This window comes from Marmota marmota, unplaced genomic scaffold (genome assembly GCF_001458135.2).
Source record: "Marmota marmota marmota unplaced genomic scaffold, marMar, whole genome shotgun sequence".
NCBI lineage: Eukaryota > Metazoa > Chordata > Mammalia > Rodentia > Sciuridae > Marmota > Marmota marmota.
Window position 1 is genome coordinate 1900220 of NW_025999927.1, and position 23818 is coordinate 1924037.

General features: G+C 53.0%; 1 protein-coding gene across 4 annotated transcripts in view; it reads right to left on the reverse strand.

Annotated features, from left to right (window-relative positions):
* Positions 1–23818, reverse strand: part of Sipa1l2 (signal induced proliferation associated 1 like 2) — a 79895-nt gene that overhangs the window by 17071 nt on the left and 39006 nt on the right. For 2 of the 4 annotated variants that reach the window (XM_015504328.2, XM_048800371.1), the window contains exons 9-16: positions 12800–13057; positions 11295–11378; positions 10053–10153; positions 9565–9668; positions 7885–8273; positions 5560–5784; positions 2237–2387; positions 228–447 (exon numbers count right to left, since the gene is read on the reverse strand). In XM_015504328.2, coding sequence (XP_015359814.1) covers positions 228–447; positions 2237–2387; positions 5560–5784; positions 7885–8273; positions 9565–9668; positions 10053–10153; positions 11295–11378; positions 12800–13057 — 1532 coding nt within the window. The remainder of the gene's footprint in view (positions 1–227; positions 448–2236; positions 2388–5559; positions 5785–7884; positions 8274–9564; positions 9669–10052; positions 10154–11294; positions 11379–12799; positions 13058–23818) is intronic. The other 2 variants (XR_007346498.1, XR_007346499.1) reach the window with 1 other exon arrangement.

The window sequence follows — 23818 nt, forward strand, 5'->3', positions numbered from 1 at the left end:
AATATTTGACCTGATAAAGGAGTTCAGCACTAAGTTTTCAACTCCCTTATGAACAGGTAATTTTGCTTTTAAAAAATTTCCATTCTAGAGCTTTTACATTTGAAAATTACTTAAAAGAAAAAGCATATATGACATCAAAAGACGTGCACCTGACCACCCCCCACCTACACGGGGACACAACCTGAGGGGCCCTGAGCCAGGCCTGTGGCGGGCAGCACTGCACTTACTTCTCAGGCTGCCCATGCTGGGCGCTGGGTGGGTCCTGGGGGGCAGCGTGCTGTGGTAGGGTGGGGTGGTGCTGAACAGGATGTCGTTGGGCAGTGCTTGGTCCAGTATGGAGCTGCGGGAACTGCCAAAGGAGGACCCCCTCCGATTGCTGCACACACTCTCATCAGAGAGGGTGCGGTACAGCGACCTCCTTGGAGACAGGTTCCCATAGAACGAAAACTATGGATAAACAAGATGGGAGTGAACGTTAAGCACTGAAGGGGAGGAGTGCCTCTGACTCAGCTATGGGGCAGCTTCTCCAGGCTTCCCCATTAGCTTGGAAAAGCTGAGCCAGGCTCACGGGCCCCAAGGCAAGTGCACCAGGGCTCCTGTGTGGTCACTGGATTGCAGCGCTTTCTTCTGACATTCTGTAAAGTGTACTTGTCTATCAACTAACTATAAGTGAAGTCCCATAACAAAACTAATTTTGAATACTTATGCCACTGAGCCACATACAGTCAGGCTCAAGGAACATGTTCTTAGGGCAGGAAAGTCCTACTCTCCACTTGAACGTGCTATTTAGAGAGGTCAGCATTACAATCACTGGAAACTGAGTTACAGTAATGGATCATCCCCAGGTTTAAAGGAACCACGGATTACTGTGGGTCAGCACAGATTGGGTAGGAGAGCTGATGGAAGAGGAGCTGGTACTCAGGGACATCAGGGCACCTGGTGTCCAGCTCCTCCATGGCCTCCCACTCAGCAGTGAAGCCAGCATGCCCACATCACGCAACGGCAAGTGGTGTCCACATGTGTGAACATGGCAGGAGGCTAATGTGCTTCTCCTGGGTGCTGCTCCCCTTCTGTCAGCCCTTTCTCCCGACGAGAAGCAAGCACCATGGTGCATTAAACCTGTACCATAAGTAGGTGGTGGTTTGTCATAGGAGGAAAAAACCCACATCAAAAAGTTTATCCCTACAAGAAAAGCTGTCTGTACTTGCACCTGAGCACAGTTAAAAAAGATTTGCTATGACGAGTTCTTTTGGGATCCCATCACATACTACCAGCAGATTCCCCAGAGCCACCGCAGCAGGCAAGATTAAAGCAGCTGTGGGGTGGCACCTGGTGTGCTGCCTAGGCGCACACAGGACTGCTGTAGCCATCTCCCCGGCTGCAGGCAAGGTGGCTGCCGCTCCTCTCGCCACCCTCAACTTGACAGGAGGGGCACCGTGCTACATTGAGGGGTTCCATTCTGCACTCTGGCACCAAACGTTTCTGTGCATCTCATACTTCATCATCTAAGTCTCAGTTATTTGCAGAACAGGGCAAGTGGGCTCAGTTACCTCACTCTGTATTATTTTAAAAAGTGGCTTAAGAGACTGTAATCACAACGCAGCCAAAACCACCCACAATAGGCAACCCTGCTGCTGCCTGTAAGCAAAAGAAGGCCCTGCTGAGCAGGGGGCGGGGGAGAGGCCCAATGAGCATGCCTTTCCCTGGGACCTCTGTGCACCTCTCTGCGGCAGAGTGCCAGGTCCAATGCTGGGATGAGCCCCGCCCACTTCTGGAACAGGATATGCATGCCGAAGGTGGAGGTGGAGGGGGCTCAGGCTAGGGCTTGGGCTCGGGAGCAGTCAGGCAGTGTGAAGTTCAAGGACTAGTCATGGCCATGTCCAGGCACGTGCCAGGCTCTGCACACGTCAGTTCTGACTGTCACTCTACGTCTGCCTGAAGGACCCTGAAGCCATACCACTTGCAAGGAGCCACATAGGCGACGACTGCTGGGGCCAGAGGCAGCCTGCCTGGCTCCCAGCTCTGCCTGCCACAGGAAGCTGCTCTTCCTGAGCCCCAGCTAGTTCACCTTCCAGGAACCACCAATGGCAAGGCCATCCTGCTCCGAGCTGCTGGCAGTGCCCTGGGAGAGGACCTATGGGGATGGTGGAGTGGGGGTCGTTCCCTGGACCCTCGTGGTGCCACAACCCTGCTTGCAGTGTTTCCGGTAACTTCAGAACCCCATGACACTGCTCACCTTTCTCCTCCCCTCCTCTACCAAGGGGCTGTCAGGAAGCATCAGTTTCAGAAAATCTTCTTTGGACAGGACGTGCTGAGTTTCTGAGATGGCATCTCCCACTGCCTGGTGGTGAGCTGCTGTAGACATGACGTCCACCTCGCTGTACATCCTGTTGACACAACGGGACAGGGAGTCAGGAGCCGCCATTCATCAGGTGCCTGGGTGGCGAAAAGGAAATCCGGTGGCCAGGTGGGCCACTGTGCCACTCTCTGGGTCACTGTGGTCACCAGTGTGCCAAATCTCACACGGCTTCGCATGCTACACAAGTCAACTGGGAAGTCAGACTTCTAAATAATGCAGAAACAAACCAGATCCCCAAAGCCCAGGATGAGAAAAAGTGTGCCAACTCTTAGAAATAAGGCCATGTTTCCCTTGCCTAAGCTGTCGGGAGACAGGCTGGAGAACACATCAGGAACGAGCGTGTCTTCTGCAGCAATGCTGGTCTCTGAAGCACAAAACAGAGGCCCCTCTTGAGGCTGATGGCCAATGCAGTGGCTATCAGACTGCAGAAGGTCACCTGGGGAGCCTGCAGTTTAAGAGTAATTACCACAGGTGTGTGTAAGCATGTTTTATTATCAGTAGCTTCATAAACTTATTTGGATCAATAAAGCAGCTGTCTCCCTTGATTATCAGGATATGAAAATGTGTCTATGCATAACGAAGGACTGCTGAGCTGCATTACTGACTTCAGCTCTTCTGCAGGGAAAACTGGAGACTCACTTTGGAAAGGTTGACTGTGAAAAGGCAACCCAGGCAGCCAAAGAGTCCTGGGATGCAGGGTGGTCAGCAGTGGACTTTCCAGAGGTGGATGGTCTTTGTTATGCAGCCTGAAAGGCCAGGCCCCAGGAATTCACAGCCTAAAGCGGCAGTGAGCTGTAGAGCTGACTGCACACAATGAGTCAAAATGCCACTCTATCCCAAATGAGGCCACCTTGCTGCATGTGACAGCCTCTGGAGAATTCTTAGACTGAGAAACAGCCACAGGCCTGCTCAGAACCAAGCAGAACCATCTATGGCTCCTGTGTTGCTCTGCAATTGGAGAGACCCCCTACCCCTCCCATCTCGATAGGCTACACTGGCCATATGAGCAGATAGGACTGATAGCAGCTCTGCAAAACTTTAAAAGCATCATGAGGAGGAATGGCATGAAAGGACAGAGAACCCAAGACCTGGCAGGCTTCTGCACAGCCTCACGGGGAGAACCATGGTGCGGCTTTACAGAGAGGCTTCTGATCCTGGGCCCCAGGGCTGCGAAGTGCTCCTGCCGCAGGCCCTGTGCTCTGGGGAGGATGTGGGAGGTACCTAGGCTGCACTGGTAATGGCGTGGGTAAAGAGGACACCTAGGTCACAGTTGTAATAGGCTGTTTCAGTTTCTTCTGTTTGTGTAGGAATAGAATCACTAGCCTTCTCTGCTATAGTACTAATTTTTTAAAAAATTAAATAAATAATTAACTAAACCAGTGTAAACAAAGGTTTAGTCTGTGTCAGTCACTAAGAGCACAGAAGTGGGCAGAGCTCGGCCCCCGAAGGGCCCTGGGCTGGGAGTGTGTTTGTACACATACACATGCAGTAGTCAGGTGGGAACAGGGCTGTGTGGTGCGGAGAAGGGCACATCCAGGAACTGGGCAGAGTGAATAACGACAGGAAGGCCTCAGCAGAGACGCTCCAAACCTGACTCTGTGGCCGGCAAAACACTTGGTGGGCTTGCTTTGCACAGGCTTTTAAAGACTACGTGGTGATGTCAGAGCCACATGGAATTTCGGTCAGGGTGTGGCTGACCATTTCCCAGGACCCACTGTAGTGACAAGACCAAACTCCAGACACTGCTGTGTGGCCCTTTGCAACCCTCACCTCAGAGTCACGGCTGCTGGATTGTGCCTGTGACCCTGACAGGTGAGCTGCCACGCTGGCTCGGAGCTCCAGCCCCAGGTCCCAGCACTTACTTGGGTCAGGGGTGGAAATAATCTCTCTGACCTCAAATCATCTCTAGGAAATGGGGGCAGGATGAAGGCACTTTGCAGCCCCTTCCCTCCAACATGTCTGAGAGCATAAGCGGGGCTGCCAACTGCCCCACCTCGGTCACTAGGGTGTGGAGACTCCGAGGGGCTGTGGTAGGGACAGACGCCCTTGGGTGTGCCTGCTGTTGCCCAGGGATCCACAGCCCTTCCTCTGGAGGCAGGGGGTGCTGAGCCAGCAGCGTGAGACACACAGACCCTGGCTTCTGGGTGGACTGTCCAGGGACACTCCTCACACCTGACCCTCGCAGGGAGCCCTTTGTAACGGGGTGCTGCCGTGATGTCACCAATACTTCTACAAGTGCTTCCCGGAAGCTAGTGAAGCCTGGAGTGCATGACCTGGAGCCCTCACATCCTGCGGTGGAGACCCCAGGCTTTACTCTCACACCCACACCTACAACACAGAGCACATGAGACTTCCTTCCTGAGGAGTGATTACTGACGTGACTTTTTTTTAAGAGTTCAAATCCAGTTTTAGCCCTAAGAGGACTTTCCCTTGATCAACAACATGATAGTTGTCTTTAAGACACGGCATCACCAACTCCTCCTCTTCCTTTCTGAAATGGGGTCTTGCTATGTTGCTCAGGCTGGTGCCACACTCCTGGGCTCCAGTGACGCTCTAATGCAAGCATATGCCACAGTGCCTGGCTGGGGTCATCAGATCAAAAGAGTGACACTGGTTCACAGACCACACGGAGACCCTCAGTCGCCTCACAACACCCTCGTATGCTCCCAGTGTTTCTGAAGTTAGGAACAGAGAGCAAACAGCCCAGTGACTGAGCTGGCCTTGCTCAGCACTCTGTAATGCCATCTCCTCACCTGTCCCCCAGAGGCATCAGCCGTTGGCATGACCCTTACAAACAGGGTGTCGGAACTTCTCCTCTTCCCACGTACACACAGCTTCCCTCCCTCTCTGCCCCACAAAATCTAACTCTGAAAAGGAAATGAGAAGTCCTGCTAGACTCTTGTGCTGCCACCAACTGAGATTCCAACTGCCCTTGACCTTGGCAATGACAGAACACACTCACACCACCGGGCACATGATCATGCCTTTTCTAATGAAGGCAGTTTTGTGGATATAAGAGCAAAGAACACAGTTTTTTTCTTTAATGTAAAAGTTAAGAAAAATGGGGACTTTGAAAAAGAGTTACAAATATCAACATTTAAAGCATTTAGAAAGATAGCTCTTGATTATTCTTAGAAAATATATTCCCTCCCCATCTCCAAAATGTCCAACATTGTCCAGAGAACAGTCAGCCACCTTACCGGGGACACTCTGTAACTTCAGGCTCCTCAGGCGGTGGGCTGTCCTCTGCCTTCTTCCAGCCAATGACATATTGGTTGACTGACCCTTGTCTGTGGTAGGGCTTGGACGCGGAGCCGGGAACCTGCTGACCGCCACCATGAGACACGATATAGACTTTGGATGTGTCCAGAGACCCACTACTTTTGGAACAGTGGGCCGAAGGGCTTCCTGAATGGTGGGAACCACTGAGGGGAGAACACACGAAGCAGAGGACATCAGGGCCAGTGGCTGGTGCAGAGCCAGCGGGTCCCCAGCCTTTCTGGGGTCCTGGTTCATAAGCAGGCTTGGGCTCAGAGGCAGGGTGGCCTTCTCCACCACAGGCCTATTGGAAAGCCTCACCTGCAGAGGCCCAGGAGCCCATGGGCAAGCTGAGTGCCCCTGCAGGAGGCAGTACTGAAAGGACAGGAAGAGCCCAGGAACAGTGAGGCCCGAGAGGGAAGGCTCACAAGGGGCCAGTCTCCAGGAGAGGCCAGCGCAGACTCGCAGGCACCATTGCACCCTACCGACAGCAGCTGCAGGACCGCCTAGACACCCACTGACAGCTGGCCAGGACCCAGAGAGGGCGGCCGGCTATGTGTGGGAGCAGAAGGGAGCAGGCAGAGCCTGGGCTCCAGCAGCCCCAGGCCAAGGGTGCACCTAGGAACAGGCCCGCTGCACAGAAGTGACCAGTCATGGCAGACATGATACACTGATCTGTCCAGGTTATTCATACTTCCATACTTTTCAAAATATGCAATGTTTTTAGCGTGACCTGAGCATATGTATTTTCCATTTATTCTATAAGACATACTTTTCTAATTTAGACTTAATTAAAAATGTCTTTTATTCCATAAAGTAACATATTTTAAATTTAATGCTAAGAACCAAGTCAATCTGATCAGTGAGACAGCAGAAATCTGTGCTCACTAGCAGTGACATCATTATGAAAGATTCCCTGTGGCTGGGGAACTTTCTAGAATGCTGGCACTACACCTTGCATGCATTCTTTCCCATGTTAGCACTGTTGTGCCAACTTCCAGTCGTTGGTACTGAGGGCATGGTGACATGGATAACGTGGCCCACAGGATTACACAGCCCTTCCTGAGTACCACTGCTCAGGTGTACGGCTTGCTGGTCAGACTGCCAGCCTGGCAGAAGCCTGCTGCCCTAGGCAATGGCATCCTGCGCCACAATGATGAAAGCCAGAGACGTGCGTGGAGATCTGAGTGGGTGGGGGTCTGTTTCTTCTGCAGACCCTAAGGGGAGCCATGCCTAGGGTCAGAGGGGCATGAGCACAGGAGGTCGGCAGGTGGCAGAGACACACTCTCCCCTCGTTCCCTTTTATTGCACAGGCCCTACCTCTTCTCTGAAGGTGTGTTGCGGGTGGTGGTGGTGGGGGGGGGTTACAGGCAGCACTGGGAGGGACCTAAGTGGCCTGGCTGGAGCTCTCAGTATCTCCACTGGCTTTCCCTTCCATGGGCCTGTGAAGTCCATGGGCCACCAGGATCACCCCTGGAGAAAAGTTCATAGCTGCACTAGGTGCCTGGAGGATTGTCCTGCCACGGGTTCTTCTAACTGCCCAGCAGCAGAAGAGTTCAGAGAAGTCAGAGTGTGACTTGGGGCAAGTTATGGAAGCCTCAGGAACAGGGAGGAAAATACCATTCGATTCTGTCCACAAATCAAACAGATGCAGGTCTATGCCTGGTCTTTGAGGACAAAGACAGAAAAACCAGATGGGAGGTCAAAGCCACTTCTAACTCTGTAAGCAACATCTGCCCCCAGTATGGCTGTAGATTTAGCTGGTATCTGTTCTGTTTCAAGTCCCCACTGCCAACTGCTTGTTGCCCGATGTGGAACTGTGGCCAGCATGCCCGAGGTGGCAGGTCTATCCTGCTTGCTGTGAGGCCTCAGGAACAGGGCAGGCTGTACATCTGCACACGGGGCCCTGGGTCCCTGGTGCACACTCCCCTCAGTCCCTGTTATTGCACAGGCCCTATCTCTTCTCCGAAGGTATGTGTGTGTGTGTGTGGGGGGGGGCGGTCGGTCACAGGTAGCACTGGGAGAGATCTAAGTGGCCTGGCTGGAGCACTTAGTATCTCCACTGACTTTCCCCTCAAATTTAAAGCAAGAGAAGGGGAAATAAACCACACACATGACTTAATGTACTTACCTTGGCAATTAGATTTAGAAACAAGCCTGTCTTCTGAAGACAGACAGCTGGGCCAATGTGACAGTGGCCCCAGGCCCCTGGCCCTTGCCACCCCAGGGCTGGGAGGCACAGCAGGGGTAGCCCTGCAGAGGCTCACCTGGAATGAGACGATATCTCACTGAGGTCACCCATGCTGCCCTCGGTGGCGCTGCCGGTGGCGATGGCGGTGGCATAACCACGCATGGCGTACATCTTAGCCTGCTCATCCTCAGGCCCTGGGACGCTGGCCTCATCAGCCCACTGCTCAGCCCGGCTGTGGATCAGAGACCTGCTGCCCGTCAGGTGGACAGGGCCGAGGAGGGCGGCTGGCATGCATGGAGCCGTGTCGATGCCGCTGTCAGTGGATGCCCCCTTGATGTAGGTCAGCCCCAGCAACTCGGGGTCCATCAGGTCCTCCGACCCAAAGGGCTTGTCGTCGCTGCTGCTGGAGGTGTTGCTGGAGAGCGTGTTACTGCTGGAGTGACTGGAGCAGCCTTTGTCTCCAATCTGGGGGCAGGGGACAGAGCACCTCAGAGGAAACCCTGGGCTAGCTGCCTCTTGCCGGCCCAGAGCAGCTGCTGGGGCGTGGCCTGTGCCCACTACTCTCCTCACACATGGGCTGGGTAGGTGCAGAGTCCCTGAGTCATAATGTGTCTAGCAGTTTAAGTTAAATGAGCATCTTTTCTGTAAGTCTTTTCCTGATATTGGTGCATGAAGCGCCAAAGCAGGGCCATGATGTCACCTGTGAGGGTTCTGTGAACTGGCACGTGACAATAACAGAAGGGAGGGGGCAGCCGTTTATGCAGAAAACACTTGGGACAAGTGACGGTATGGGCAGGAGACCCAGGTGTGGTTACGACAGGCCTCTGGGTCAGTCACAGCCCCCTGTGCTTGCTGCACTGAGCTCCCAAGGCTCCTGTGCAGACCAAGAGGTGACACACATCAGGAGCACCAGCAGCTGCGAAGCGCCCTGCAGACCTGCGCTCCGGGGGCCCAGGCCAAGCCACTCTGAAGCTGAAGACACAGAGCTCTGAGAGGGGCTCGGGGCTTTGGGGGTCCCTAGCTTGCCCTGTGCTCAGGCAGTCACGGATGTCACGACGGATCCTGTGACACCAGCAGAGGGCTTTGGCAGACCAGGAGGAGCGGGTCTACCTAAGGTGGCTTGGCCGTGTCTCCTCCCTGTCCCTTCAGATCCCCACACAGATCCAACCCTCTGGCTGCACCTGGATGTTCCCGCTGTGCCTCCCTCGCCAGAGCCCTGCGAGAGCCGGGTGGACACAGTGAGGCTGGCCGCAAGCAGGAGGAACATATGTGCTGCTAGGAGACCACTGGGGGCTGGCTGGAGACGCGTGGAGAGGAAGGAGAGGCGCAGGGGCCTGCGCCAGCTACTCCAAGGCAGGGGCTGCATTAGGCACCGCTGACAAAACCCTCTGTCCACCTCCAGCCAGAGCCCTGCCTCCGGGCAGTCTCCAGTGTGGCCGCCTCCTGGGGTCTTTGGCACAGTGGGCGAGTGTGGGACAGAAAACGTGCCAGTGGCTGTGATCACCACAGGGCCCTGGTGACTGCTCTGTAAATGGCACCTGCGATGGCTTCTCTGAGGTTTGAGAGGCTGAGCTGTAACCTTGCTTGGCTTGCCAGTGATTAACAGCACGACCTTTCTTTGAGGTCCTTCCCAACTCAGGAACCAAATCACCCTGCTTTCCTTGTGTGGCCCCCTGAGCACTGCTGGCCATGGTGCTGCCCTACTGTGTGCCGAGAGCTCGGTCACCCAGGTGAAGGCTGTTGGAACAGGACTTACGTGCGACAGCTTACTGGGGGAGTCCCGGCAGCTACCGTCCTTCTGTAGGGCTCGCTCCTTGTAGGGGCCGAGGACCTTGGAAGGTGGGCCGTGCCATCTGGTCTCTGCCATGTGAAGAGAGGAGTCGAGTCTCAAAGTCCAGCATTAGCAAAGGAGGAAGGAGGCAGGAGCCAGCAAGAGGCTCTGTAAACACGAACAGGACTGTGGCTCTGGGTCTTCTGGGTCTTCCCAGTGGGTGAACCACGAGAGGAGACAGAATAACTGCCACAGAGAACATTCGCCACTTCTACAAGCATTACCACTCCACTCCAGCCACCACAGCCACCTCCAACTCCACAGCCACCACAGCCCCCAGTCACACCCTCCTGTTAGGAGCCCCAGGTGGTCTTCTTAGCATGGTGAGGAGGTGCCCACCGGTCATGGGTGGCATGAATGCCTGATGGCAGAGAGGGAGTGGCAAGGCCAGGAGCACCAGCGGTCACTCTCACCTTGGTGCCTGCTTCCTTCCATGGCATCCTCTCGCTCTCTGGCTCCATCATACTCCAGAGGGCCTGGGCCCTGGTGCTCAAGCAGCAGAGGGGACTGGCACCTGGGAAGAAGGCAGAGCTGAGCACTCGTCTCACCAGCCTGCTGGGGCAGGGATGGGTGGGGACAAGTATGTGGGTTCTACAGGGGCTGCGTGGCACAGCGCCCTCAAGGAAGCTGCCCTCAGGACACACACACACACACACACACACACAGCTTGGACAGCCCAACCCCTCCAGAGACACCGGAGCACCAAGGATGGGAGTCTGTCTGTGCTGCAGGTCCAGGGCACTGGACAGAGTGCTGTGGATGCCAGGGGGGAGTGACCTCCCAGGCCAGTGCCCTGCCACCTGGGAGGACCCCCTGCTCCTGGCTGCTTCCCTTGGGCCAAGAACACTGACACATCTGTTGGTTAAATCATCTTAAGGAAAAGAAAATACGATTAACTCTAGATTATATCCAAGTGGGCTTTGTTTCATGGAATCCCAAAATAGGAAAATATAATCTTGGGAAAGAAATAAAGAAAACTATTCACATTACGATGTGATCCTTACTTCCAGAATTCAGGTCACAGGCCCTGGTGCATAGAAAGTCAGAAAAAGGCTTGCAACTTATACCAAGGAAGGAAAACCTCCCCTGTTAGTACGTAACGATCCAGAAACATCACACAACTCCTGGGAACTCTGTCTGCCCTCCACACACAGAGTCTACTTCAAAGATCAAGGGTTGAGTGCTATGAAGGAGGAGAGCTGAAGCCCCCAGCCTAGGCCTCCACTGTGCTGGGTCTGCATCAGGGTGCAGCCTCTGTCCTGTGGGGCGGCCAGAGTAGGCCACTCACCTTTCCAGGGCGTGGCCTCAGTGGATTCCGTCTGGGCAGCCCGAGTGGTGCCTGGGTTGCCATCTCCCAGAAATAGTGCCTGCCTTGGGCGCACTCAGCCAGGTGTGCTGAGGTGACCTCTGCTGCTTCCCCACGGGGGTCAGCTATGGGGACCCTAACCCTTTCCCTTTCTCTGATTCTCAGAGCGTGGGCACTGTCTGTGCTGATGAGGCGCGCTCTCTGATCTGTACCCGCTGCTCACTGAAAGCAGGTCTGGCATTTTTACATTCCCCAAATGGCCTAGGTGTGCAGGAGGTGCATAGTAAATGCTTTAAAACAAGCCACACTGGTTCCTCTCAGGGAAAGCAGAAAGGTAAGCAAGCAGTACCCGTCATAGCCCACTGGTGGTCTCCAGGGTCCACTCCCACCAGGTCCGGGGTCACTGGAGGACGACTGGTTACTGGGGGAACTTCTGAAAGGCAGAGCAGAGTTATTACAGGGCACTGAGTGCCCGCCAGGCACCCAACCCTGAACTGCTGGACATTAAACTTCACTTTCACAGTGAAGAGAAGGAAGAAAACCACGCAGACGTAAACCAGAAACAGGTGCTATCCCGAGACTTCTGACGTTTACGGTGGCTATCTACATAGGAAAGACGTACGGGCCAGCCCTCCACTTGGAGATTTAAAGCAGAGAGAGTAACTCCCAGTGAAGGAGGGAAGACCAGGAGCACGACCTCGGGCAGTCAGGAAAACACCACTACCTCCTGCCACAGAACTCGGTGCCAGCTGTGCTTTGGCTCCCCACCAGAAGCTACGCAGAAAGCAAGACTGAAATTTGGCAAAACTATTTGTTTTCACACATCTACTGAATAGAATCTTGTTTATCTTTTATTTCACAAAAAATGAGTGATATTTGTGAAAACACACTTCATGGGATGTACGACTGTCTCCTTGGCTATGAGAATCTCCCAGTTCCCTGGAATCCACAAAGCTCTACTGAAGTAAGGGTGCTCTGACCTTGGAGCCAAGTGTTCCTGCATCTGTGGAAAGAACCAACTGAGAAGGCCCAGGATGACCTTGCATTTATTGGGTGGACCTGGTCAGTACTTCCACAGGCTTACTCAGGGTCATTTCCCCTGCATAGGTCATCCAGTCTCAGCATGCCCTGATCAAGGATCATCTGCCAGATGAGGGGCGCGGAGGGGAGCAGCAGGCCCCAGGGAATGGTGCATCAAATACCCCGGAGCCGAGTTCGAGCCCAGGCAGCTGCCTTCTGGCCTATGCTGGCAACAGTCAGACCAGCACCTGACAAGCCATGCCAAGAAAGTCCCCGCTTCTGAAAGCCACAGTGAAGACAGCAGGCGTGGGCGAACGATCCCACAGAGCAGGGTCACTGTGACGCTCTCTACAGGGCAGCTCCCAGTGCTCCTGGACTTCACTGGAAATACATGTCTTCTTTCACTGGAAAGCTGATTTTAGAATCAACTCACTTTGCCAGGGATGAGAGAAGCAAAGCAGAGCTGCTAATGCTCCAGGTGCCTCCTGACACGGCACCCACACTCAGATGCGGGGTCTGTCTCCTGTGCACCCAGATGTGCTCATGCTTTTCCAGAACTGCATACAGAACAGTTCCGGGCATCCTCCCAAGATGGTCTGGAGGGCCAGTGGACAAGGAGGGTGGGTGCCCAATGAAGGAGAGGGCTGAGGCCCTGAGGGCATGACAGCCTTTCTTCAGTACCCGGGCAGCACCAAGGCAGGGCCAGGAAAGGGCTGGACTGCAATGCTCAGAATAAGCTGATGGAATAGAGGGTAAGCTGAGAGAGAGGACCCCACACTGCCACGCTCCCACCCAGGTCCACCAGAGCCTTCCCAAGGGTGGGGACAGCGTTACCTTGTACCGTCAGGCAGCTTCCGGTCAAAGGAGGTGCTGCGGGGGATGGCGGCCTGGGCCTGCTGGAGCAGCTGCTGGCACTGCAGGCGGTCAGGCGTGCTGGGCACAGGGGAGGCTCTGGAGAGGGGCTGCAGGGCGGGGGTGGGCACCCGATGCCATGTGGTGTTCCTCCTGAAGGGGGTCTTGTACTCGCAGGGTGTGCCTTCACTGTCCAGTTTGTACTCCACCATGGGGATTCGGCATAGCTCTGAACACCCCCTGTCAGGGCAATAGGAGACAGTGAGGGGGTGGCCTCATGGAGCTGCAGTGGGTTCACTCCCCCGGGAGATTGACGCACAGCTCGGGGGATGCCAGAGCTGCTTAGGTCACACCGACAGCAGGGACACAGCACATCCTGGGGGGCTCTTAGTTCTTCCCTCCTTGGCTGCTGTGCAGCTGCAGGCATCACCCATGCTGGGGAGGAGTGGGTAGAGGCATGGCTGCGGAGACTCACAACTCCTGAGTGGATAAGGAACTGCTGCCCAAACCTGGGTACCCAGGGGAAGGACCCGGCCTGGCACTGTGGTCTCTCCAACACTATGGATCACTCAGAGTTAAACACCTTGGAGAAAGCAGTGCTGTCTACTCAAGGAACTCAAAGCCAGACACACTGCACCCCCGTTCAGAGTCACCCACCAGGGATGTGGCCAGCCCTGGGTCCAGGATCCTCTTATGTGGAGCCCACTTTCTGTTTGTGCAACCGCGTCACCTGTGCCCAGCCCTCCAAGCAGCTCTGCATGAACACAATGTACTAAGCCCAGCTCGCCTCCAAGCTCTAGAGCCCCACAAGTAGGAGAAACACTCCCTCTGCCCAGGTGCCCCATGGGGGTGCAGAGTGGCCATGGTCAGCTCACTTGGGGACCAGGCCTGGCTCCTCTGTCCTTTCCTATTCCTCATCCTATGACACCCACAGGGGACTCATCTACAATCTTCAGTGCCTACTCATGGCCCTGGGGTCTCACTTGATGGCCACTACCCAGCGCCAGCTTTTCCAAGCACCTCCAGGATCACACTGCCTAATAGTCCATGAGGCACCCTATGCCACAGGACAAGGAGCAGGACACAGAAAAGGGTTTCTTTCTCAACAGTTTTTATCTTAAAATTGATGCTTGGATTCATTTTATCAAGTATGTTTGGAATAACCTGGGAATATGAATATGCTTTTCAACTGTAAGTATTATGTAATCTAGCAATAAGCATTTAAGTTGAAAATTTAACTTCTGACTGGAGATACTCTAAGTGTAAAAAAAAAGTAAAAAATCTTACTACTATCTTACTACAGGATGTTGAAATGGTAGCATTTTTGGCGATATTAAGTCTTTTGTTAAGGCTACCAGAAAATCCAAAATTAAATATTCCTGCTATAGAAGAACCTGCCAATCAATAGCCTGGCCTACCCATAGTCCCTTGCTCATATTTTGTCTTCTCCCAACTGTTTGGTCCCCCTCAAGGCTCCTGCCTAGCAATTGCCAATCCCAACTTTGCTCAAATCTCACCCATGAGATTTGCCAACTCTGCCAAACCAGAACTCTGCCAAAGCCCAGCAATGGTGTGAATGTAAAAAGAGGTGTGTGTCCATACAGGTACCCTGGGTGGCACAGGCTCGGACAGCAGACAATAGCTGAACTTCAGGGCTCACTTGCCCCTGGGGAAGGTACCTTTTGGACACAAACCATGTGACTGCAAGCAGAGGCCCTGTCTCTGGCTCGTGGTGGCCCTACTGACAGTCCAGGATTGACTGTCGGTGTGGTTCAGCAATGTGCCTTTGGCTCTGGCTAGCTGACAGGTGCTCCCGCCAGGCACTGTACACATGCAGCCTGCCTTTCTAAGGAGTCTGCAGATTTCCAGGGTCAGCTTGAGTCGATTTTAACTAATATGTACACGTGAAATCAAGAATATTGACCATGGTGAGAAACTATAATGGATTGTAAATACTTCATCTGTGGAATCTGAACAGATATTTGAAACTATAACTATGTTTCCAGAAACCAGTCACATATTGCTTTTCTATAGAGTCTTAAGAAACATGAAAAACAATCTGCAAAGCCATCACAGTCCAGGAAAGCCTGAGTGGCCCTTCTGCCAATGCTGGTATGGGTCTTAGTTACCACATCACTCTCTGAAACTAACATTGTAGCTCCCCCAGGTCACCTCCTAGAGAGCCACCCATGTGATCAAATGACTCGCCAGTCATTCAAGACCCTTCAGCCTGGAAAGCAGGATCAAGTCAGACATCCCCAAGCTTCCCAATAACTGCCCAGTGCCAACAGATAATCAAGCTGCTCCCAGCCAGTCTGCAGAGCTAACTGGGCAGGGGGCAGGGCACAAGAAGACAGGGCAGTCTTAGATCTGAGCACTGGGCAAATACTCCATCTGCCATGCTGGCCAAGCTGTTGGCATCTAAGGCCAGCGCCTCTCCCTAGACACTCTAGGTCAGTAGTCACCCTTAACTCTGCAAGAGCAGGGAACCACTCCCTTAAAGAGCATGCCTCCAATATCAATGCAGTAAAAGCATTTCAGACTTCATCACGAAAAACAAGAATGAGACAAACCACCTCAACTGTGAACAGGAAGTGAACAGGAAGATACCAGAGACTAAAACACAGTGTCAGTTTGGAAGGGGAGTGGAAGAACAGCAAGGTCTAGCAGAGCCCAAGGCCACAGGCATGCAGGTGGAAAACCCAGATGCAAGGCTATTTCCCTGCAGGACCTGAGATACACAGAAGGTGAGTACCAGGCATAGCCAAGGCCATGAAAAGAGGGAGCTAAAGACCTGCGGCTGCTTAGAAAGCAGACCACAAAGGGAAGTTTGGCTCCAGGCCTGAGGTCCCAAGGGCACCTGGGCAGCCAGCCCAACCTGACCTCTGAGGCAAGAGCCGACAGCCAGGACTCCCGAAGGATGCAGCCTCCAGGCCTGGAGCACCACAGGCAGCAGGGAGGAAAGTAAGGCTGAGCCAGGCTGTCCCAGAAAGAAGGGCCCAGCCTCAGGGCTCCTTCCTCCAGCCCTGCGCAGGATGTTTCTTCCCAAGATGAGCAAGGGGACGTGCAATCGCCATCACCCAAGCCCTATGGTCTCAGAGAATAAGGAGAACTCTTGCTATTTAAAACCATGATGCTGAATCTAAAACTATAATTCTATTACGACAATGGGAAGGTAAACCTAGAACTGTCCCAAAAAGAACAGGAGGGAAAACATTAGAAAACCAGAGGCCAGTCCAGCATCTAGCAAGCAGAGAAGAAACAGGAAAGGTGGGGGGGGGGGACTTGGTTGGAGGCACTGCAGAAAACCCCAGCGCGGGGATGTGCAGACCAGGGTGCCAGGCTCCCAGGGACCCATGATGGAGGAAGAGCCACTGGGAAACATGTCACAGGATTCAGCCTCCGCGTCTAAGAGGAGCTCTCAAGATGACAGGAGCCCTGCAGGAAAGGCAGGCACAGGAAGTCCTCCCCACAGCTGAGCGATGGCACAGGTGTCGTGGAAGTCACGTGCTTAAGATTGGATGAAGACACCTGCTGGACTGTCACATCAATGGTAATTGGTGCTTGGGACAGAGAAAAACCAGACTCTGTCCTGACTCACGGGTGGGGAATGGAACAGTACTACTGTCCTCAGAGAGCCAAGGAGGAGGAGGAGGAAGATGACTCTGGAATCCTGCCAAGCGGCTGGAGCCCCTGACTTCAATGCCACCATTCTCTGCCCATCAGCAGACTCCGCCATAGCACTCCTGCTCTACTTCCTTCCCCAGAGCAAAATTCACTCCAGTTGACAATCTCTGAACTAAGCTCAACAGTTACTTACAGGTCAAACTCATTGAGGCCGAATTTACACTAGACGGCTTTATTTTTTAACAAAATACTGGCAAGGCTGTGGCTTTTCCTCATGGACTCACACTGGACACCACAGCACCTGGGACTACTGATTCTTCTGCATGGTCAGTGACTGACCTGGAAATCACAAACATGGGATATTATAGCAAGGGGACACGGAGCACCCAGATAGCCTCCTCCTGCCTCCACCCTCAGGGACGCTGGGTGGCTGGAGGCTCAGGTGACCTGGGCACTGGGGTCCCTGAGGCCGCTGCTTTCTGAGCAGTGAATGTCAAGGAACCTGTAACCGACCCCATGGACACTAAGTCCTGGGCCTGTTTTCTGAAGGAGAGAAACGTGAGCCCTTGGCTCAGGACCAGAAGGCACCGTGTGCCTCCAGTGCTTGTTCGGGCTTCATGTTCCTTTGGTTTGCTTCATAGGAGGGAGCAGCAAGGGAGACAGGCTGCTAAGTAACGCTGTCTGCTCACCGCATGCCCAAACCACAGGCTTCTGTGAGGCACTCTGACGCGAGCACTGGAGAAGGCCATCACATACCCAAGCCATCAGGATCAGGCTGATGAGCAAGCTGGCAGAAACCTGTGCCATACACCAGAAGGAACCAGGCAAAGTCTTTTTTTTCCAGCCCTCCCACAGAAGGCTGTGCACGTGAGGGATTCTGAATACTGAAAACTTGCACTTGCACCCTAATAAACATCTGCTGTTTGTAAAGGGTTTTATCTTAGGATCAAAATCAATATTATTGTCCAGTCCTGTCACAACATGACTTTAGAACTGGACCTTACTTTCAGGACTAAGATACCCAACGCCATAGACACCAGCTCAGGTTACTAGATCCCCTTAAGCTGAGTTTTGCTCCTGTGTATGCAGAATTCCTTAGTGACAAGTTGAAAAGCTCAACTGACATGTAGGGAACTAGGCAGGGGTACAGAGGAAGAATTAGAAAGGGTTCTGCAGAGGGCTGTGGCGCCCACAGAGGTGTCTCTGCACCTGCCCTCATGCCCACCCTGTCCCTGGTTCTGCTCAGGACCCGGGGTAGGTCAGCCTTGCTCCTCTGGGGCTTCTGTGGAAGGACATGCAGCGAATACCTTGGACTAAGTAGAAAAGGCTCCGCTGGGACCCAGACAGACCAAAGGTCATAAGACAAAAAGATACTTCTGAAAAAATGAGCTGCTAATCTTGTGCACCTGGGACATCAAGATGACACTCCAGCCTTAAACTCAGAGCTCATTGAAGCACACGCTGGGCTCCCCCTTGACAGAGCAACCAGGCTGGGGATGGATGGAGCTGCACTGGTCCTCAGGCGTGCTTCCCACACTCAGAACCCCGGGCAGGGTGCAGGGTGACTCCCGCACGAGCACACCATTCCCTCTTTGTTCCAAAACAAGTGTGCACATGGAGTCAGGGACCTGGTTGCCATGCCAGGTAGGTGCCAACAGACTCTGCTTCAGGATTAGAGTGTTATTTTAACATTTCTTGCCTAGCCGGTGACATTTCTGAGTCAGAACTTTCTCACCAGCATACCCTTCTAGACAGCATGCTCTCCAAATGTGGTAGCCCAACCCTGCAGGATTGACAAGAAGCTCCCTGGCTGGGACCCTCGGGGGACCTTCCCTTTCACAGCTGTGTTCTGAAAATGGCATCATGTGTCTCTCTGAACTCAGCACTGCAGGCGTCCTCAGATGGCTCTGTGCTGCACCGAACTCCTCCACTCTCCCAGGTCTCTCCTCTGCTTGGTCCCCAGAAGCCCCATTTCCTGGCTTCTGGGCAGACCAGCAGAGAGGTGGTGTCCATTCTTGCACAGTGCACAGCACCCCTGTGTCTGCAGGCTCTAACTTCAGGGACACCAGGAGGGTCCCTGTGATTTCAGCTACGTGGACCCATTCCTTTCAACTAGCATCCCTAGTGTCCCAGAGGAACCTCCATTGCCATCAGCATTCAGACACCTGAGAGAGGAGTGGGCCTGGTGTCCCTGGAGGGCTCTGAAGTCTGGCTTCAGCCTCAGGGCTGCTGTGAGGACCATGGTGCTGCAGCCAGCTGGGCTGCACCTTGCTTCCTGTGCTCCCTAAGGAGCCTCAGAGGCCAGGCTGTCCTGTTGAGAGCCACCGCCCAGTCAGAATGACACCTGGCATTTGCCAGAGGGAATGTTTGAAAGGTGAGATGATGATTTGAGTTAATATATAATTGCTGTGATGCTGGATTGATTATATTGTATATTTGACCTTTGCTGCCTCAAGCCCCTGCTACTTTGGAGTTCTCGCGGGGATTCCTGGAGAGTTCGCACTGGTTGGGGAAGTGCCTGAGGAGGGATTTCCAATTGGTGGTGTTCCTGGAAGGGCCGCGTGGGTGGGGTTTGGGCGAGTTCGGATAATAAGGAGTTCCTGTTTTGAACCTACAAGTGCCTCATGCCCAGCCAGACTGCGGCATTGTCCTCCACTGGAGAGAGGCGGCTTGCGCTGGAAACCAGCCTGCAGCTCAGAAACCGAGAACTGCAGAGCGAGGTGAGGAAGTTCCTTACAAACAGACACACCACTTTCACTTTTACAAAAACAGGGCACCAATAGGAAACGGCAAATTTTCAGGGATGTCCCACTTTCTGCTGTGTTCCCACTAGGTGCAGCAGGTACAGGGACCATGTTCTGCTGCACTCCCACTAGGTGCAGAGGGTAGTATGCCCACATTGTGCTTTATGTCCACTAGGTTCTAAAGGAATCTCTGTAAACAAAGCAGATCCCTGTCAACTAAAGGACCTGCTTCCTTTAACACCATATACTTTGTAGCCCAGGAATTAAAGTCCTCAGGGATGTTTGATCATTTTAGTGTCTATTGTGCTAACAGCCTAACAGCTCAACACTCTTTCCAATCACCCAACACGACCACAGAGGGAACTGATGCTCCTTCACTAGAGCCACAAACGCTCTCTGCTACATAGCAATATCACTGTGAAGGGGAAGGTGGCGTTAGACCTGAACTAGGTACTAAGGAAACATGAACGCCCGTTTCCACACCTTCCTCAAGTTCAGACACGGACACTATGTGGAGGAGGCACAGACGACAAACCCACTGGAGCCAGTCCTCAGGGGGAGGCCTTCAGCTGACAGGGAGTGTCCCCACGACACAGGCAGTGAGGCCTCTGGTGCTGAGTCAACAGCCTCTGTCTCCCCTTGCTTGGAAGCACAGGGGTAACCTTGGTGCCCCAGGGCCTATCACAGCCCAGGGTCAGGCTCAGAAAGCTCATTGTGAAACAGCCGCTTCCTCTCCTTGTTCTCTGAAAGCTTGAGCAGGAATAATGTTGCATCATATTCTAATACCTAGAGGTTATACAGAGAAGGTGCCCAATAGCTACCTGCACCTGACGTTGTCCTCCATCAAAGGTGGGTGCAGCCTGGCCAGCCCGGGGCAGCTGTCTGCCTAATAGAGCACTCAGGCCTTGTGCCGCCCGCCCCCCTCAGTCCTTCAGCAAAGTCCAAGTGCAAAGTGCCAGTGGGCGAGGGCACCAAAGAGTAGGGACTAGATAAGCAGGTGAAGGCGTCCTCTGTGTTGGCTTGAGAACCTTGCTAAGTAACCAGTTCTCACTTGAGTGCAAGCAAGCCATTTCTAAGTAGCTAAAACATGAACAGGAAGCACTGTACTCCAGACTGTGAGAGTCCACGACACGGGGAAACACTGTTCTGCTCATGGCCTAGTGACCGGCACGGTTCCTGGCACCCACCTGCTGAGGGTCAGTGAGCGAGCAAGGGCAGTCCAGCTTGGTTCTATGTCCCATGCTCCTACCTGGAGGAGAAAACAAGCAGAACCTCACAATGTGGAGCTTGAGCGGAGGATCAGATGGTGAGTGGACTCAGCTGCTTTTGCAGCTTCCAAGTTGTCTTTTTTCCACAATAAGCTATTCACTGGAGGGTCCGTGAGACGGTACCAGACACAGCACAATTTCTATACAAATAAGCGTTCTGATCCAAACCTCCCTGTGACGGAACCCACGCACTCACAGTGGGGCCTAGCCCACGGGACTGGGTCGTCCTCCCTTTTCCTCATCCTATCCTCTGGGCACTTTAGGGGCTGAACGGTAGCAAAGCAGAAGATGAGGACTTAATTGCCAACTTTACAGAATGATAACAGTGACTTAGACTCATGATAACCCAAGGAGACTTCCACGCTCTGCACTATACAAAAAACACGTCTGGGTGACACATCAATGAAGCATGAAAAATCCTGTGAAACAGAGCACACAGCAAGGGTTCTACTTGCATTACTGGATGTACTTGCTGGATCTACTGGCAGTGTGTAGGGACTCATGCATAATTCTGAGGAGCTGCTACTTCAGTTAATCAGAGCCTTTTAATGGAGAGAATCCATTCAGCTCTGAGGGACACAGGCTGAGCCACACCAACGACTGTGGACCATCCCTCCAAAAAACAAGACAGGTCCTAAGGGAGTGTCTGGGGAAGTGCGACTCTTCTGCCCATCTGTGCAGAGGCCCTCTGCCTGCAGAGCCTCGTTTCCATGGGAAGGGTGCTGTCCCCAAGTGCTGCCAATCCTTCAATCCCCATGTCAGTGGGTTTACTCACCAATCCCCAGCAGGCAACCCTTTAAGAAGCATTCCCAGAGCGGTCCTCGCTGCCCCTACTCCCTGGAATTCCCCGAGGAAAGCTAAAGGTGGCTCTGCCTTTCTTTCAAGTAAATTGTCCTCATCCTGAGCTGGAAAGGGGACTTCAAAATGCAAGTGGCTTCTGATCCAACAAAAGGTTCTCTAAGAAAGACTCCATTTAATTCATCTGCTTCCAAGCCATAACCAGGCATCTCTGACCTGGGGACAGCCTAAAGCCAGAGGCTAAATGACAGGGTTCTCTTGCTGCTGACATAGCAGATGGGCTCCAGGTCAATTACTCTTTTACTGATTCCTGTAAGAGACATCAGGAACTGAAGCATACTTCATGATGCTTATTAATATACCTTGCAATTAACTGGCCATTTCTGTAGTTCTCTAGGCAGTTACAGTAAGAACAGCTTAATAGGAAAAATTATTTTTGTGTACACGCACATATCCCCATCAATTTAAATGATTTTTTTTCCCCTCCCTGACAAACACTAAGAACCAATCTGAGAAATAGAGGAGAAGGAAGTAATTTCCATGCCATGCACCAAGTGTGTCTTAAAGCCTGGCCCCTGAGTTTACCATAAGGTGACAGAGCCAAGGGAAGGTGCTTCTAAAAGGGCCGTGTTGTGATTTTCCAGGTGAACTGGGTGAGGCTGCTCTCTTCTCCACCCTCCAGCACAGGACGGACAGCGCAGCAGTGGCACTGGGCAGGGGGCCCAGGGAATGGTGGCTCTCACTCTGCAGCCGCCTAACCCACAGTGGACGCTGCTCGGAGCACAACGCTCACAGCAGCGTTGTCAGGCACCACACGACGGCAGATGGAGAACGAGCCCCAAAGGAGCTAAAGTCCACACTTGAAGATTCTCAGATTCAGATGCACAGGGACTTGTGACCCTGACTGAAGGTAGTGAAAGCCACTGGCTGGGCCAACATGCCCCTCTTGCAGGACCGTATGCAGCAGGTGGGCAACGCTGAATGCCAGGCAACAGGCTAGCCTGACTACAGATGGTATCCAGAGCACAGTCACTCAAGACTAAGGAGAGACCTGCACTCAGGCAAAGACTTTTATGAGACTTTTAGGAAACAGAGAAAAATCACTAAAGAAAAACCTTGGCTATTTTCCATAAGAGAATTTGCATTAAAACAAGAATTATTGTGTGCAGACCAAGTGGGTAAATGGTCCTTTCAGAGGAAAGACGTGCTCTTGGGAAAACACATGATAGCCAGAGCTTTGAATGATACTTTGTGTTTATTTGTTTTAGCTGAAAAACAATTCAGTATTTCTTAAGAAATTCTTTTCTTCTAAAATTATATGTTGCAAATGCCAAATAAAATGACCATTTTTATTAACTAGATCTATTAAAAGCTTGAAAATTTTCTTACTGAGCAACAACAGACCAAAATCTTAGAAACTGGCAAGAACTGTTATTTTTTAACCCAAAGACAAATCATGAAAGTGGTTTTGTTCCATTCTACAGCAACAGGCCTCCAGCACCGAAGATCTCACCAAGTCGTAACTTATACTTCCACAAGAGAAGATACATCTCACCATATGGAAAATTTTCTAATAACTGATGTAAAATTTACTCGAAAATGAGTCCTAAAAGATTTTCCCTTTGCTACTTCCAAGTCTTATTCTCAATGAATTAGCTTCTTCTCTTCAATTTCTGAGCACTCACACCCCAAGTGTGGTCAGGCACCCTTGGAGGGCAGGACCAGGTGAGGTAGCAAGCAGCAGCCTGCTGTCTCCCTGGTGTGGCACTGGGGTTCCTGGGGGCCTCAACTGGCCCGACCTGCAGTTCACCAACATGCTGGGCCAACCGGAGGCACTGCCAGTCAGTGGGAGCCAGTGGTAGGGTGGACAGAAGCAGACCGCGCAGACCCTACACAGTAAGCACAGGTGAGGTAGACAGACCGGCCTGCTTGCTGCAGACCACCACGGCATGGCATTGGATACGTGGGACCAACTGAATGGAAAAAGTGCAGGTGCACTCCAAGCTCGGCAGGGCACCTGCAGCCTTGCAGAGCACACACCCTGGACAGCATGGTTGAAGCTCAGGAAGAGGTGGGGAGGAGACCGCTGACCTCTGCCAATCAGTCCAGGGAGCACGGGGTCCTGCTATTTGGGGGAATGTATGATGGGTATCCTAAAACTTTTTGTTTTCCTCGACTAAAACACCAGTGCGTTGATTATGCTAAAAGGCCCTAACTGCCCCAGGACGTCACTTCACAAGGGCTTGTGCAACCAAGCAGGTGGGGGTCACACAGCCCCATCCCACAGATAGCAAGCTCAACTCATGAGCACCACCCAAGGCCCCTGGGCGAGGACCTGGGTCCTGAGCCCCTCCATCTCCAAGGTCAAAGCTCCCGGGCAGCCCAGAGGCCTCTACCTGGGCCAGGATGAAGACTGCACTGGAGCTGCCACACCCACCACCAGCCACCACCACCTGCCCAGGATGGGCGCCATGTTCTCACTCCTCTCCTCCTCTGCTCCTCAGTCTTCTCCTCTCCTTCTCCCCCCACTTCTCAGTCCCCTCCCCTGCCCCCCTCCTCAGCCC